The 13,057-nt window shown below is 38.2% G+C and overlaps 1 protein-coding gene across 2 annotated transcripts in view; it reads left to right on the forward strand.

Moving 5' to 3' along the window:
- ANKRD45 (ankyrin repeat domain 45) overlaps nt 1-13,057 on the forward strand; it is a 50,992-nt gene that overhangs the window by 944 nt on the left and 36,991 nt on the right. For both annotated transcript variants that reach the window (XM_047705570.1, XM_047705569.1), the window contains exon 2: nt 8,878-9,235. In XM_047705570.1, coding sequence (XP_047561526.1) covers nt 8,893-9,235 — 343 coding nt within the window. In that variant the 5' untranslated portion in view covers nt 8,878-8,892. The remainder of the gene's footprint in view (nt 1-8,877; nt 9,236-13,057) is intronic.

Raw genomic sequence — 13,057 nt, forward strand, 5'->3', positions numbered from 1 at the left:
TTAAGTAAAGCTGAGCAGGTGCTGTTCTCATTCCACGAATAAAGAGTGTGAGTTCAGAAAAGTCACGTGATTATTAAATACCAGAATTAGGACTAAAGCATGGGCCCTCTGATTCGCAGACTGCTCTGCCCTTCTGCCTTCATAGTTCCAACCCTGTCTCCCCTCTCTGTGCTTACATTCTCTATGAACGTTTGGTTATAGGTACCTGGGTTGCAATTTTGATTTACGTTGTAACTTCTATGGGCAAAGAAAACAGAATTTATTTTTTGTCTGTGACCTAGATTCTTTTGTGAGCCCTCACTCATTGATTATCAGGAAAAAAAATAATTTTTAAAAGTGGTTTTAAAGTTTAGACACATCTGTAACTGGCTTCTTTGTCTAATGTTTAATTTCTCTTATGCAAAGATATTTAGGTTCTCAGATAACTTGTCCCCTGATACTGTCCTTGAGATGGTGTTCTGGTGTGTGGCTATATGGGGATTCATGAAACTTTTGGGCAACTGAGGTCCCTTTGTCATGTTCGGAGTCATGTCCCTTGTGAACAGATCGCTCCTGGTTTGATCAGTGCCCTGAACCTTCTGTGACTTTCCTTCCACTCTGGTTCCAACGGCCCCTATAAGAAGACTCTGCCATTTCTGGATCTCATCCATGTCTTAGAACAGTGGTCCTCAAACTTTTTGGTGCCAGTACTCCATTACATGCTCAAAAAATTACTGATCTGAAAAGCTTTCCTTTAGGTGGGTTTTATCTAGCCATAAAATGAGCATTAAAAATATAGTAAGAATTAGAAATTAAAACTGAGAATTAAAAACACATTACTTCTTTTAACAATAATAAAAATAATTCTATTATATGTTAAATTAAATTACATATTTCTTGTGGAAAATAAGTATTTTCTAAAACAAAAATATTAGTGAGGAAGTAGAGTTAAACATTTTCAGTATAGGTGTACCTGGGTGGTTTGGTCAGTTAAGCATCTGACTCTTGATTTCTGTTCAGGTCATGATCTCAGGGTAGTGAGATCCAGCCCTCTGTTGGGCTCTGTGCTCAGTGGGGAGCTGGCTTGAGATTCTCCCTCTCCCTATGCTCACTCTCTTTCTCTCTCAAATAAATAAATCTTTAAAAAAATTTCAATATGTAGAATATTGATAACAGGAAGAAAGGAAAAGCTATATTATGATCATCCTATTAGTACTTATAGTCACAGCAGAAATACTTTAAAATATTCTAAAACTTCTATGTTATAAGAAGAAAAAACCATAAAGAATAGAATTCTTTCCTCTATCTTCAAAAAAAAATAAAAGTATGATGAAGGACACAGTCAACAATAGACCACCAAACATATGAGAGAAGAGTTTACTTTCTTCCTCCAGCTTACATGTCTTTTAAAAGGCAGGCTTAAGGATATATGCCCTGGAAGACTTCACTTTGCCCTTCTATTTCAGAAAGGCTGATCTCAATTTATTCTAGATTTGGAGTAGAACAGTCTTGTAGGTTTGACCATAGATCAGGGTGACTTAAGTCCTAGGACTTTGTCCTAGTCCAGTGGCTCTTAAAGTATGGTCTGAGGATTCCCTGGAGGTCCTTACGACATTTTTCAGGGAGTTCAACAGTAAAGCTATCTGCATATTCATTCTTACACATCATTGTCTTTGTATTCTCATTTTCTCACGTGATATGGTGGTTTTCTGGAGGCTCAATGACAGTCGCTGTCACAACATCACACATAATGGGAATAAAAGCAGAAGCAGGAATTTGAACCCCTCTTTTCTATTAAGTCAGACATTAAAGGGATTTGCAAAAATGTAAAATAATGCCACTCTTCTGATCAAAATTTCCTTGTAAAATATATTTTTCAGGGGCGCCTGGGTGGCTCAGTGGTTAAGCCGCTGCCTTCGGCTCAGGTCATGATCTCAGGGTCCTGGGATCGAGCCCCGCATCGGGCTCTCTGCTCTTCGGGGAGCCTGCTTCCTCCCCTCTCTCTGCCTGCCTCTCTGCCTGCTTGTGATCTCTCTCTCTCTGTCAAATAAATAAATAAATAAAATCTTTAAAAAAAATATATATATATATTTTTTCATAAACTATAATTTGTATGTTAACATGTAATTATTTTAACATGAATTAATACATATCTTAAAAGATTTTTAAGTTTTAATTTCTAATATGGTAAATGTTTTTTTCTAACATGGTAAATACTGATAGATATAACCCACATAAAAATTTGGGGGGCTCTCCACTTTTAAGAGTGTAAAGAGCCCTGAGATCAGGGAATTTGAGAAATGCTGCCCTAATCATGTTAATTCTGGGCTGAAATGGAAATTAAGTTCCATTCAAGGGTATATCAAAGTAGCTTTGAGTATTCTGGCCTGAATCATATTTCCAGATTTGATCTAGTTTATTTATCAATCTCTGAATTAACTTGGGACCACACTGATCTCTAGATGCAAAATAATCTGTAATCAAATGTTTGGTGGTGGTAGAGTAGAAAATAATTTACTCACACTATGCATAGGACAACTGTGTATTAAAGAAAAAGAATAAGTAATAGTATTACCATCTTTTATTTCATGAATGCTCTTGCTGGAGGAATGATGACATAGTGACGATGATAGGTTTTGTTTCCTGAGTGCTCACCATGGGCTTGGCATATACAACATCAAATTTATTAATTCTTAGAACAATCCTACAAACTAGGTCTAGTGGTATTCCTACAAGAGATTAGGTAAATCACCCAGTATTTATGCAGCTAATAAATTAATTGCAGGATTGGATTGTAAACTCAAGTCTTTTTGACTCCAAAACCCATTGTTCTTGGCTGTGAAGAGCAGCAGTAGGAATCGCAAGCTTGATGTTAAGAGTTATTGAGAACATACCTCAAGAATTGTGGTAAGTCTGGGGACGCCTGGGTGGCTCAGTTGGTTAAGCAGCTGCCTTCGGCTCAGGTCATGATCCCAGCGTCCTGGGATCGAGTCCCACATCGGGCTCCTTGTTCTGTGGGGAGCCTGCTTCTCCCTCTGCCTCTGTCTGCCACTCTGTCTGCCTGTGCTCTCTCTCTCTCTCTCTCTGACAAATAAATAAATAAAATCTTTAAAAAAAAAAAAAAAAGAATTGTGGTAAGTCTGGAAGGGACACAAGAGAAATCTAAGGTTTGATCCTTGCCCCCATCCAGTTTATAATCTAATTAAGTAGATGTCTTCTGCATGTGAAACAAATAGAACATAATGTAATACCATACTTGGTAAGTTGTATGTTACAGACTATGTATAATGGCCTTTGGAGATCATAGGAGGAAGAGGCCCCTGTGCATTCAAGAGAGGAGTCAAGGAAAGTTTTAGGAAGAAAATACGTTGATAGCTTGGCCTAAATAGGATTTGGATTGTAAGACTGGAGGAGGAAAAGAAACATTATTCTAGACCTAGTAACAGGAATATATATGAGATGTAAATAGGATTTTCTCAGTATCTTTAAGGTCTCCTGTCTGGGCCCCCACTAGGCCGGTGAGGAAAGGCATTTTAAGCATATTCTGCCTCTGTTCCCTAAGGTTTGAATATGGATATCTATAGTGGATATGTTCCAGGAGATCACAACGTTATTAATAGGGTGACAAAATAACTTATTGTGTGGTAATGATAGACACCTTTGAGAATAAAAGAGGGTGCTATTAAAAATTACAGCAGGGGAACAGATGTAACTGGAACTGCCCTGGGTACATTGAAACATATGTCACCCAAGCTATTAACCATAAACACATGCTGTCTAACTTCTGTTAAATTCTCTCTTGTTGACTTCCTGGTATAGTTCCATAGAGGTTATTCAGAACTAATGTTTTTTCACAGTGTGGCTTGTATCAGTTTGGTGGGTGGCACCAGCCTTAAAAAATATAATGGGAATAGGGATGCCTGCCTGGCTCAGTCGGTAGAGTTTGCGACTCTTGATCTCAGGGTGCTGAATCTGAGCCTCACATTGGGTGTAGACATTACTTAAAAAAAATGAAAACTTTGGGTCACCTGGGTGGCTCAGTGGGTTAAAGCCTCTGCCTTCGGCTCGGGTTATGATCCCAGGGTCCTGGGATCGAGCCCCACATCTGGGTCTCTGCTCAGCTGGGAACCTGCTTCCCTTCCACTCTCTCTGCCTGCCTCTCTCCCTGCCTGTGATCTCTGTCAAATAAATGAATAAAATCTTAAAAAAAAAAAAGAAAAATTTTAAAAATATAATGGGAATAAAGACATCAGTGTATTACATATGGTAAGGATAAATGGTATTTAGGTTAATGATATACATGCAAGTATATCCCATATATGCAGTGTACCCAGGACAAGTGTCCAAGTGTCCATTACCACTGATAATAAATTAATTTGTTGGTTAACCTATTAGTAGAAGATATATATATATATATATACACATATATATTTACATATGTAAAATTGAAAGATATCATAAACTAATATATACTATATAATACATAAAAATTATTTACATATACTATGTATAATACAATATATATGTAAACAATATATATGTGTTTGGACAGGACAGCCACCTCATGGTCCGAACTAGCTGTGCAAGTGCTAGCAGTCATGTCCAATCCAGTGAGAAGGAACCACACTTTCCTAGAAGTTGCATACTACATGACAATTTACATCTTAGGTCTCCCATTTGGACATATGGCTACATTATGTTGCAAAAGAGACTGGGAAGCAGTTTTATTCCAATATAAATATTGGTTTTTAAAAAATGTGTGGTTAAAAAAAGAGATTAGGGTTCTGTTCCTAAAGAAAGGGGAGATCTGATTTTAGGGACGACAGCTGTGTCTGAGTACTATATCAGGGGCTCGCATGATCATGCAGAGCCTGGAAATGAGCAGGAACCAAGGGAGCTCTGGAGAGTCAGACCACAAGAACCACAGCTTGTTCTCATAGCAGGAAGTTTGATCAGTACACCCTTGAGTCACTGTGATGAATGACCTTCAACTAGCCTCATATTCCTGTGTCCCCTGTTCAAGTGTCAAGATCCTGGTCCCTTATTTTAAAAGCTAAAAAAACTTAACCCACAGATACAGAGAACAGATTGGTAGTTGCTAGAAGTAGAGTTAGGGGTAGGTGAAATGGGTAAAGAGGGTCAAAAGGTAAAAATTTCTAGTTACAGGATTAATACGTTCTGGGAATGCACTGTACAGCATAGGGACTATAGTTAACAATACTGCATTGAATTAAATACAATACTGTATTGTATTATTGTATTTGAAAGTTGCTGAGAGATTAGATCTTAAAAGTTTGCATCACAAGAAAATGTTTCTTAATTATATGGGGTGATGGATGTTAGCTGTGGTAATTATTTTATAATAGATATATAAATCAAATTATTATGTTGTATTAATTAAACTAATACAGTGTTATATGTGAAGGGAAAAAATGAAATGATTAAAAACAACAGCAGAAAGTGTCAAGATCCTAGGATTGAGCAGCTGGCTGGCAGAGCCTAATTTACATTTTTGTCCCCAACCTTGTGCTGAGACGGAGAGGAGGAGGATCTTGCTTCTGTGGCTTACATAGTGGAAAGTTAGCTTTGTCTTCCACTAGAAATCTCTAAAATGGAGATTGGGAATCTTTAAGAAGGTGTGTGTGTGTGTGTGTGTGTGTGTTAGGAGGGTGGAGAGTTAGATGCTAGCACTCAAAAGGATTATAAATTTTTTCTATATTTATCCTGTAAAATGAAGGAGTTAAATGAAACAGTTTCAAAGATCAGCCTTAGGGGGCGCCTGGGTGGCTCAGTTGGTTAAGCATCTGTCTTCAGCTCAGGTCCTGATCTCAGGGTCCCAGGATTGGGCCCCCGTACTGGGTTCCCTGCTCAGCAGAACCCTGCCTGTTGTTCTGCCTAATTCTGCTCACTCTCTGTCTCTCTATCAAATAAATAAATAAAATCTTTAAAAAAAAAGATTTTATTTATTTATTTGATAGAGATCACAAGTAGGCAGAGAGGCAGGCAGAGAGAGAGAGGAGCAGGCTCCCTGCTGAGCAGAGAGCCCGATGTGGGGCTTGATCCCAGGACCCTGGGACCATGACCCGAGCTGAAGGCAGAGGCTTTAACCCTGAGCCACCCAGGTGCCCCAAATAAATAAAATATTAAAAAAAAAAAAAAAAGATAAGCTTTGGGCCAAATCTTATGGTGGAGTCATGGCTGATTGGCTAACAACTCCCATTCCCAATCCCGTCTACCTTGTTTGCTTCATTATAATAGAAATAATAGATATATAATAATATAATTATAATAGAGAAACTTGCTTTTTTTTTTTTTTTTGGCTTCTTTTAAATATAGGGATACAGTTTGGCCTCTGTTAGGGGTTGTTAGGAGAGATTTTACTTGGCTTTCCTTTTAAAAAGTTGGATGGCATAGCTATCCTCTCGAGGATTCCCTCTTTTTCCTGCCACAAATGCAGATGTGATGCCAGGAGTTATGACAGCCCTCTTGTCACTATGAGGCAACAGCCATGATATGAAAGTCTTACATAGTATGGTGGAATAGAAAGATAGAAAGAGGGGCGCCTGGGTGGCTCAGTGGGTTAAAGCCGCTGCCTTCGGCTCAGGTCATGATCCCAGGGTCCTGGGATCGAGCCCCGCATCGGGCTCTCTGCTCAGCAGGGAGCCTGCTTCCCTTCCTCTCTCTCTCTGCCTGCCTCTCTGCCTACTTGTGATCTCTGTCTGTCAAATAAATAAATAAAATCTTTAAAAAAAAAAAAGATAGATAGAAAGACCTTGCATGTGTATTTTTGAGCTGCTGAACCATCTCCACCTTTACATTTCTTGTTATGTGAAAAAATAATCTTTTACTTTTGAAGGTCAGTCTTATTATTTTTCTGTTATCTATAATCAAGGAATTCCTAACTGCAACAGCTTACAAGCATACACATTTAGTGAAGGTAGAGATTAATGTAAGGCTATGGTAAATAGAGATATTATTCTAATTAGATTGCCCTTCCTTCTGACTTCTGAATGGCCAAATCTTGCCCATTTTTTATGGCCCAGCTTAAACGCTGTATATTTTACTCAATATATGAATCTATTTATCCCATTTCCTGTGTCTTCCCCCTACCCTCCTGCCACAAACATGATCCTGAATCTTCTATTGAATCTTGCTTTTCTTCTTTTTTTAAAATATATTTTTTAAAGATTTTTATTTATTTTATGAAGAGAGAGGAACACAAGTAGGGGGAATGAGAGGGAGAAGAAGGCTTCCTGCTGAGCAGGGAACCTGACACAGGGATCGATCCCAGGATCTTGGGATCATGACCCGATCCAAAGGCAGACACCCAATGACTGAGCCACCGAGGGGCCCTTGTCAGCTTTTCTTCTTTTTTAAAAAAATAGTGTTACTGAGTCTATTTGTATTCCTAAAATGTCAATTTTAATTGCTTTGGACTTTACAAAAATATATCTTGATATATATAATCTTTTTGGATCTACTTTTTCCCATTAATATTGTATTGCTAAGATTCATTCATTCATATTATGTGCTTCAGTTATTTACTGCTGGGTGACAAAACACCCCAAACATGTAAAATAGTGCATATGCATTATCTCCATGTTTCTCTGGCTCAGGAACGAGGGCACAGCTTAGCTAGATCTTTCACTTTGGCATCTCTCATGAAGCTACAATCAAGTTGTTGCCAGTGACTTGCGGTCATCTGAAGGTTCAACTGGGGCAGATCCGTTTCCAAACTCATTCAGTGGTTGTTGGCAGAGTTAAGTTCCTCACAACCCAATGGACTGAGGGCTTCCATTCCTTACTGGATGTTGGCCAGACGTTGCCCTCTGTTCCTTGAAAGGTGACCCTTTCCGTCATATTGCATGAGAAGAGCCAGGGAGAGAATACCAACAAGACAAAAAATCACAGTCTCCTATAACTGATTGTGGCAATGACATCCCATCACTCTTGCTGTATTCTCATTAAAAGAAAGTCACTGCATTCAAGGGTGTGAATACCAGGAGATAGGGTGAGAGTCACTGGGAGCCATGTTAGAAGCTGTCTACCACAGGGTGTCACTATAATTTATTCATTTTAATTACTATATACTATTTTGTGTGACTTGTTACAGTTTATGCTTTTGTTCTTGGGCTTCATTTTCCTGCCCAGGATTTTTTGCTATGAACAGTGATGCTATGAACATTCTTATACATATGAAGGGGGGGACTATGCTACTCTAATTTATATGTGTTCTGCTAGACTGAGCACAAAGAATTCCTTGATTAATTGTGCCTGGAATTAATCTCATCCCTTCTTATGATACTTAGCGCTTGTTACCTTTTATCACACTTATTTTGTGCATCTCATATTTTCTCCCTTAAAATAGTAAGTTGTTGAGGGCAGGAATAAATTTGATTCTTCTTCGTAATTTACATAGTGCCCACACAGCACTTAGTATATTAGTAAGCTTTTAGTAACCATCACTGAATGAATAGTTCTGTCTAAATGTCATTGCCTAAATTTTAAGGTTTTAATCTGGCTCCGGTAATCCCTCTGTATTTCTCACTTTTCCCCAATATAAACCCTTGTTTAGGCAGGTGAATCTCATTTGCATTCTCTTTCAATCTTTTCCTGATAAATCTAGCCATGTTGATCTGTTTCTTCTTCTGTTCCTGTTGAATTTACTGTTTATATCACACATTCAGCATTTTAGTGTATATTCAGGCAGTGTGCTGACTTACAGTAGGTTCCCAATAAACTCTATTGATTCCATGGATGAGGTGTCTTATTCTATAATTATTTTCAACCAGTTAAGTATTTTTATCCCATCTCTATTGTCAGTTGACTGATGAAATAACCAGATAAACAAATACTGATTAGTTTGAGTAGATTACTATTACTCTTTCTTGGCCCCAGGTGTTTTTGGAATTAATGGAGCCAGAAGGACCTCCAGAATCAGAGAGTTCAGAAAAAGCATTTTTCTCACAGCAAGAAGACGATGAAGAAGAAGAAGATGAAGAAGAACCAAAAGAACCAGAGGAAATAGTCCCTCTTAATCCCCTCTTACAACCTGCTCTCACAGGGGATGTAGAAGGTTTGCAGAAGATTTTTGAGGATCCTGAGAACCCTCATCATGAACAGGCCATGCAGCTACTCTTGGAAGAAGACATCGTTGGGAGAAATTTGTTGTATGCAGCTTGCATGGCTGGGCAAAGTGATGTGATTAGAGCTTTGGCAAAATACGGTGTGAATCTGAATGAAAAAACCACCAGAGGTATTTTGTCTTTTTCGCTCATCAGTATTACTTATGACTATTTAAGATGCTATGTACCATCCCTAAAGCTGGATAAATTTGATGTGCCTGCTTTATGTTTTGCATATATTATATATGCATACATATATATGCATATGTGAGTATGTGTATACATGTTGATAAGAGTATTTTATAGTAAAGTACACAGACAACGCTTTTTTTTTGAGAGAGAGAGCCTGCATGTGCACGCGTGAGTGGGGGGAGGGGGGAGTGGCAGAGGGAGAGAGAGAATCTGTTTTAAATTTAAATTCAGTTTAATTAACATTGTATTACTAGTTTCAGAAGTAGAATTTAGTGATTCATCAGTTGCGTGTAACACCCAGTGCTCATTACATCACATGCCCTCCTTAATGCCCGTCACCCACTTACCCCATTCCCCCATCCACCTGCCCTCCAGCAGCCCTGTTTGTTTCCTAGAGTTAAGAGTCTGTTATGTTTTGCCTCCCTCTCTGTTTTCATCTAGTTTTATTTTTCCTTTCCTTCCCCTCTGATCCTCTGTTGTGTTCCTGACCTTAGGGAAAAAGCTCTGTTTTTCCCATCGAAGAGGATATTCACTGTGGATTTTTTTAATACGGCTTTTATGATATTGAGGTATGTTCCCTCTATCCCTACACTATGGAGAGTTTTTCTCAAGAAACCATGCTGCATTTTGCCAAGTGCTTTTTTCTGCATCTATTGAGGGGATCATATGGTTCTTGACTTTTCTTTTATTAATGTGGTGAATCACATTGAATGATTTGCTGATGTTGAATCACCTTGCAGCCTAGGAATAAATTCCACTTGGTCGTGGTGAATAATCCTTTTAATGTTTTTTTTTTTTTTTAGCTAGTATCTTAGTGAGAATTTTTGCATCCTTGTTCATCAGGGATATTGGTCCTTAATCTCCTGTTTGGTGGGGTCTTTATCTGGTTTTGGGATCAAGGTAATGCTAGCCTCATAGAATGAATTTGAAGTTTTCCCTCCATTTCTATTTTTTGAAACAGTTTCAGAATAGGTATTAATTCTTTGAATATTTGGTAGAATTCCCCTGGGAAGCCATCCAGCCTTGGGTTCTTGTTTGTTGGGGGATTTTTGATTACTGATTCAATTTCTTTGTTGTTATGGGTCTTTTCAGGTTTTTTATTTCTTCCTGTTTCAGTTTTGGTAGTTTATGTTTCTAGGAATGCATCCGTTTTTCCAGACTGGCTAATTTGTTGGCATATAATTGCTTATAGTATTCTCTTATAATTGTATTTCTTTGGTATTGGTTGTGATCTCTCCTCTTTCATTCATGATTTTATTTATTTGGGTCCTTTCTCTTTTCTTTTTGATAAGTCTGGCTAGGAGTTTATTGTTGTTGTTGTTTTTAAGGATTTTATTTATTTGAGAGACAGAGACAGAGCATGAGCAGGGGAGAGGAGGTGAAGGGAGAGGGAGAAGCAGATACCCTGCTAGGTTGGGAACCCATTGCAAGGCTTGATCCCAGAACCCTGGGATCATGACCTGAACTGAAAGCAGACACTTAACCGACTGAGCCATCCAGTCACCCTGGATTTTATTGATCTTATTAATTCTTTCAAGGAATCAGATCCTAGTTTTGTTGATCTGTCCTATTATTTTTTTATTTCTATGTCATTGATTTCTGCTCTAGCTTTATTATATCTCTTTTCCTGCTGGATTTAGGCTTTATTTGCTGTTCTTTTTCCAGCTCTAGATGTAATGTTAAGTTGTGTATTTGAGACTTATCTTATTTTCTGAGAAAGGCCTGTATTGCAATATAGTTCTCTCTTAGGACCACCTTTGTTGCATCCCAAAGGTTCTGAGCTGTCATGTTTTCATTTTCATTTGCTCCCACGGATCCTGGTTAACCCATTCATTCTTTAGTAGGATACTCTTTAATCCCCATTTATTTGTGGTCCTTCCAAATTTTTTCTTGTAGTTGACTTCAAATTTTAAAGTATTGTGGTCTGAAAATTTGCATGGTATAATTTCAGTCTTTTTATACTGGTTGAGATCTGATTTGTGACTCAGTATGTGATCTATTCTGGAGAATGTTCCATGTGCACTTGAGAAGAACGTGTACTCTACTGCTTTAGGATGAAATACTCTGAATATACGTAACAGAATATATCTGTTAAGTCCATTTGGTCCAGGGTGTCATTCAGAGCCCTTGTTTCCTTGTTGATCTTCTGTTTAGATGTTCTGTCCGTTGCTGTAAATGAGGTGTTAAATGAGGTGTTACTATTATTATATTATCAATGAATTTCTTTAATTTTGTTATTAATTGATTTATATAATTGGCTGCTCCCAAGTTAGGGGCATAAATATTTACAATTGTTAGATCTTCTTGTTGGATAGACACTTATGATATAGTATCCTTCTTCATCACTTATTAGTCTTTGGTTTAAAATCTATACAGAGGGCTACTCCAGCTTTCTTTTGATGTCCATTGGCATGTAAAACTGCTTAACTTATGAGAGAAACAACTTTTATAGCAAAACAAGTTAAGGACAGTGGTAGAAAGGAAAATTCTAGGCCAATCTCATTTAATAACAAAGATGCAAGCATCTTAAATAAAATATTAACAAATTAAATCTAAGATTGTACTTTATAAAATGTAATATACTAGGTTGGGTTTATCCCATTAAGGAGAGGATGATTTAACATTAGAAAAAAGATTAGTGGGGCACCTGGGTGGCTCAGTAGGATCCCACAGTCCTGGGATTGAGTCCCCCATTGGGCTCCCTGCTCAGTGGGGAGCCTGCTTCTCCCTTTCCCCCTGTCTGCTGTTCTGCCTACTTGTGCCTACTTGACTCTATCTCTCTGTCAAATAAATAAATAAAATCTTTAAAAAAAAAGATTAGTATAAGTGACTACATTAAAAAACTGAATGAACAAAAGCACATGATAATTTCAAAAGATGCAGAAAGTCTTTTGAAAAAAATCTTGCATTTCAGCCACGATGAATGCTCTTAGGGAAACAGAGATAGAAGAAACATTCCTTAATTCCTTAATTAAGGCTCTCTACCAAAAACCTGAAGCAAAATACCTTGTATTGGATCTTTATTTTTTATTTATTAATTTTTTAAAAGTAGGGCATGAAGCCCAATGTGGGGCTTGAACTCATGACCCTGAGATCAAGACGTGAGCTGAGATCAAGAGTCAGATACTTAACCGCAGCCCCTCAGGCACCTCAGAATTGAATCTTTAGAAACATTCTTTAAAATCAGAAATGAAGGGTGCCTGGATGGCTCAGTAAGTTAAGTGTCTGCCTTTGGCTCAGATCAGGAGATGGAGCCCTGTGTGAGGTGACCTGCTCCCTGCTTAGTAGGGTGGTTTTCTCCCTCTCCTCCCAATTTGTGCTCTTTCTTACTTTCTCTCTTGCTATCTCTGTCTCTCAATTAAACAAGTAAAATCTCTCAAAAAAATAAAGTCAGAAACAAGGCTATGGTATTCACTGTCATGACTTTTTTTTTTTTTTTTAAAGATTTTATTTCTTTGTCAGAGAGAGAGAGCGCGCACAAGAAGGGGGAGACGCAGGCAGAGGGAGAAGCCGGGTCCCTGCCAAGCAAGGAGCCCTACATGGGACTTGTCCCAGGACCCTGGGATCATGACCTGAGCCAAAGGCAGACACTTAACCAACTGAGCCACCCAAGCGTCCCTATCATGACTTTTATTAATGATTAGAGTGGGAGTCCTAGCAAGTGCAGTAAGATAAGAAAAATAAATAAGGGACATAACACAGTACTGTGCTGGAGCTGGCTTTTACAAGCTCTTGCCAGCTGATTGTTGAAATTTTAGAGG

The sequence above is a fragment of the Lutra lutra genome, chromosome 15 (genome assembly GCF_902655055.1).
Source record: "Lutra lutra chromosome 15, mLutLut1.2, whole genome shotgun sequence".
NCBI classification, from domain to species: domain Eukaryota; kingdom Metazoa; phylum Chordata; class Mammalia; order Carnivora; family Mustelidae; genus Lutra; species Lutra lutra.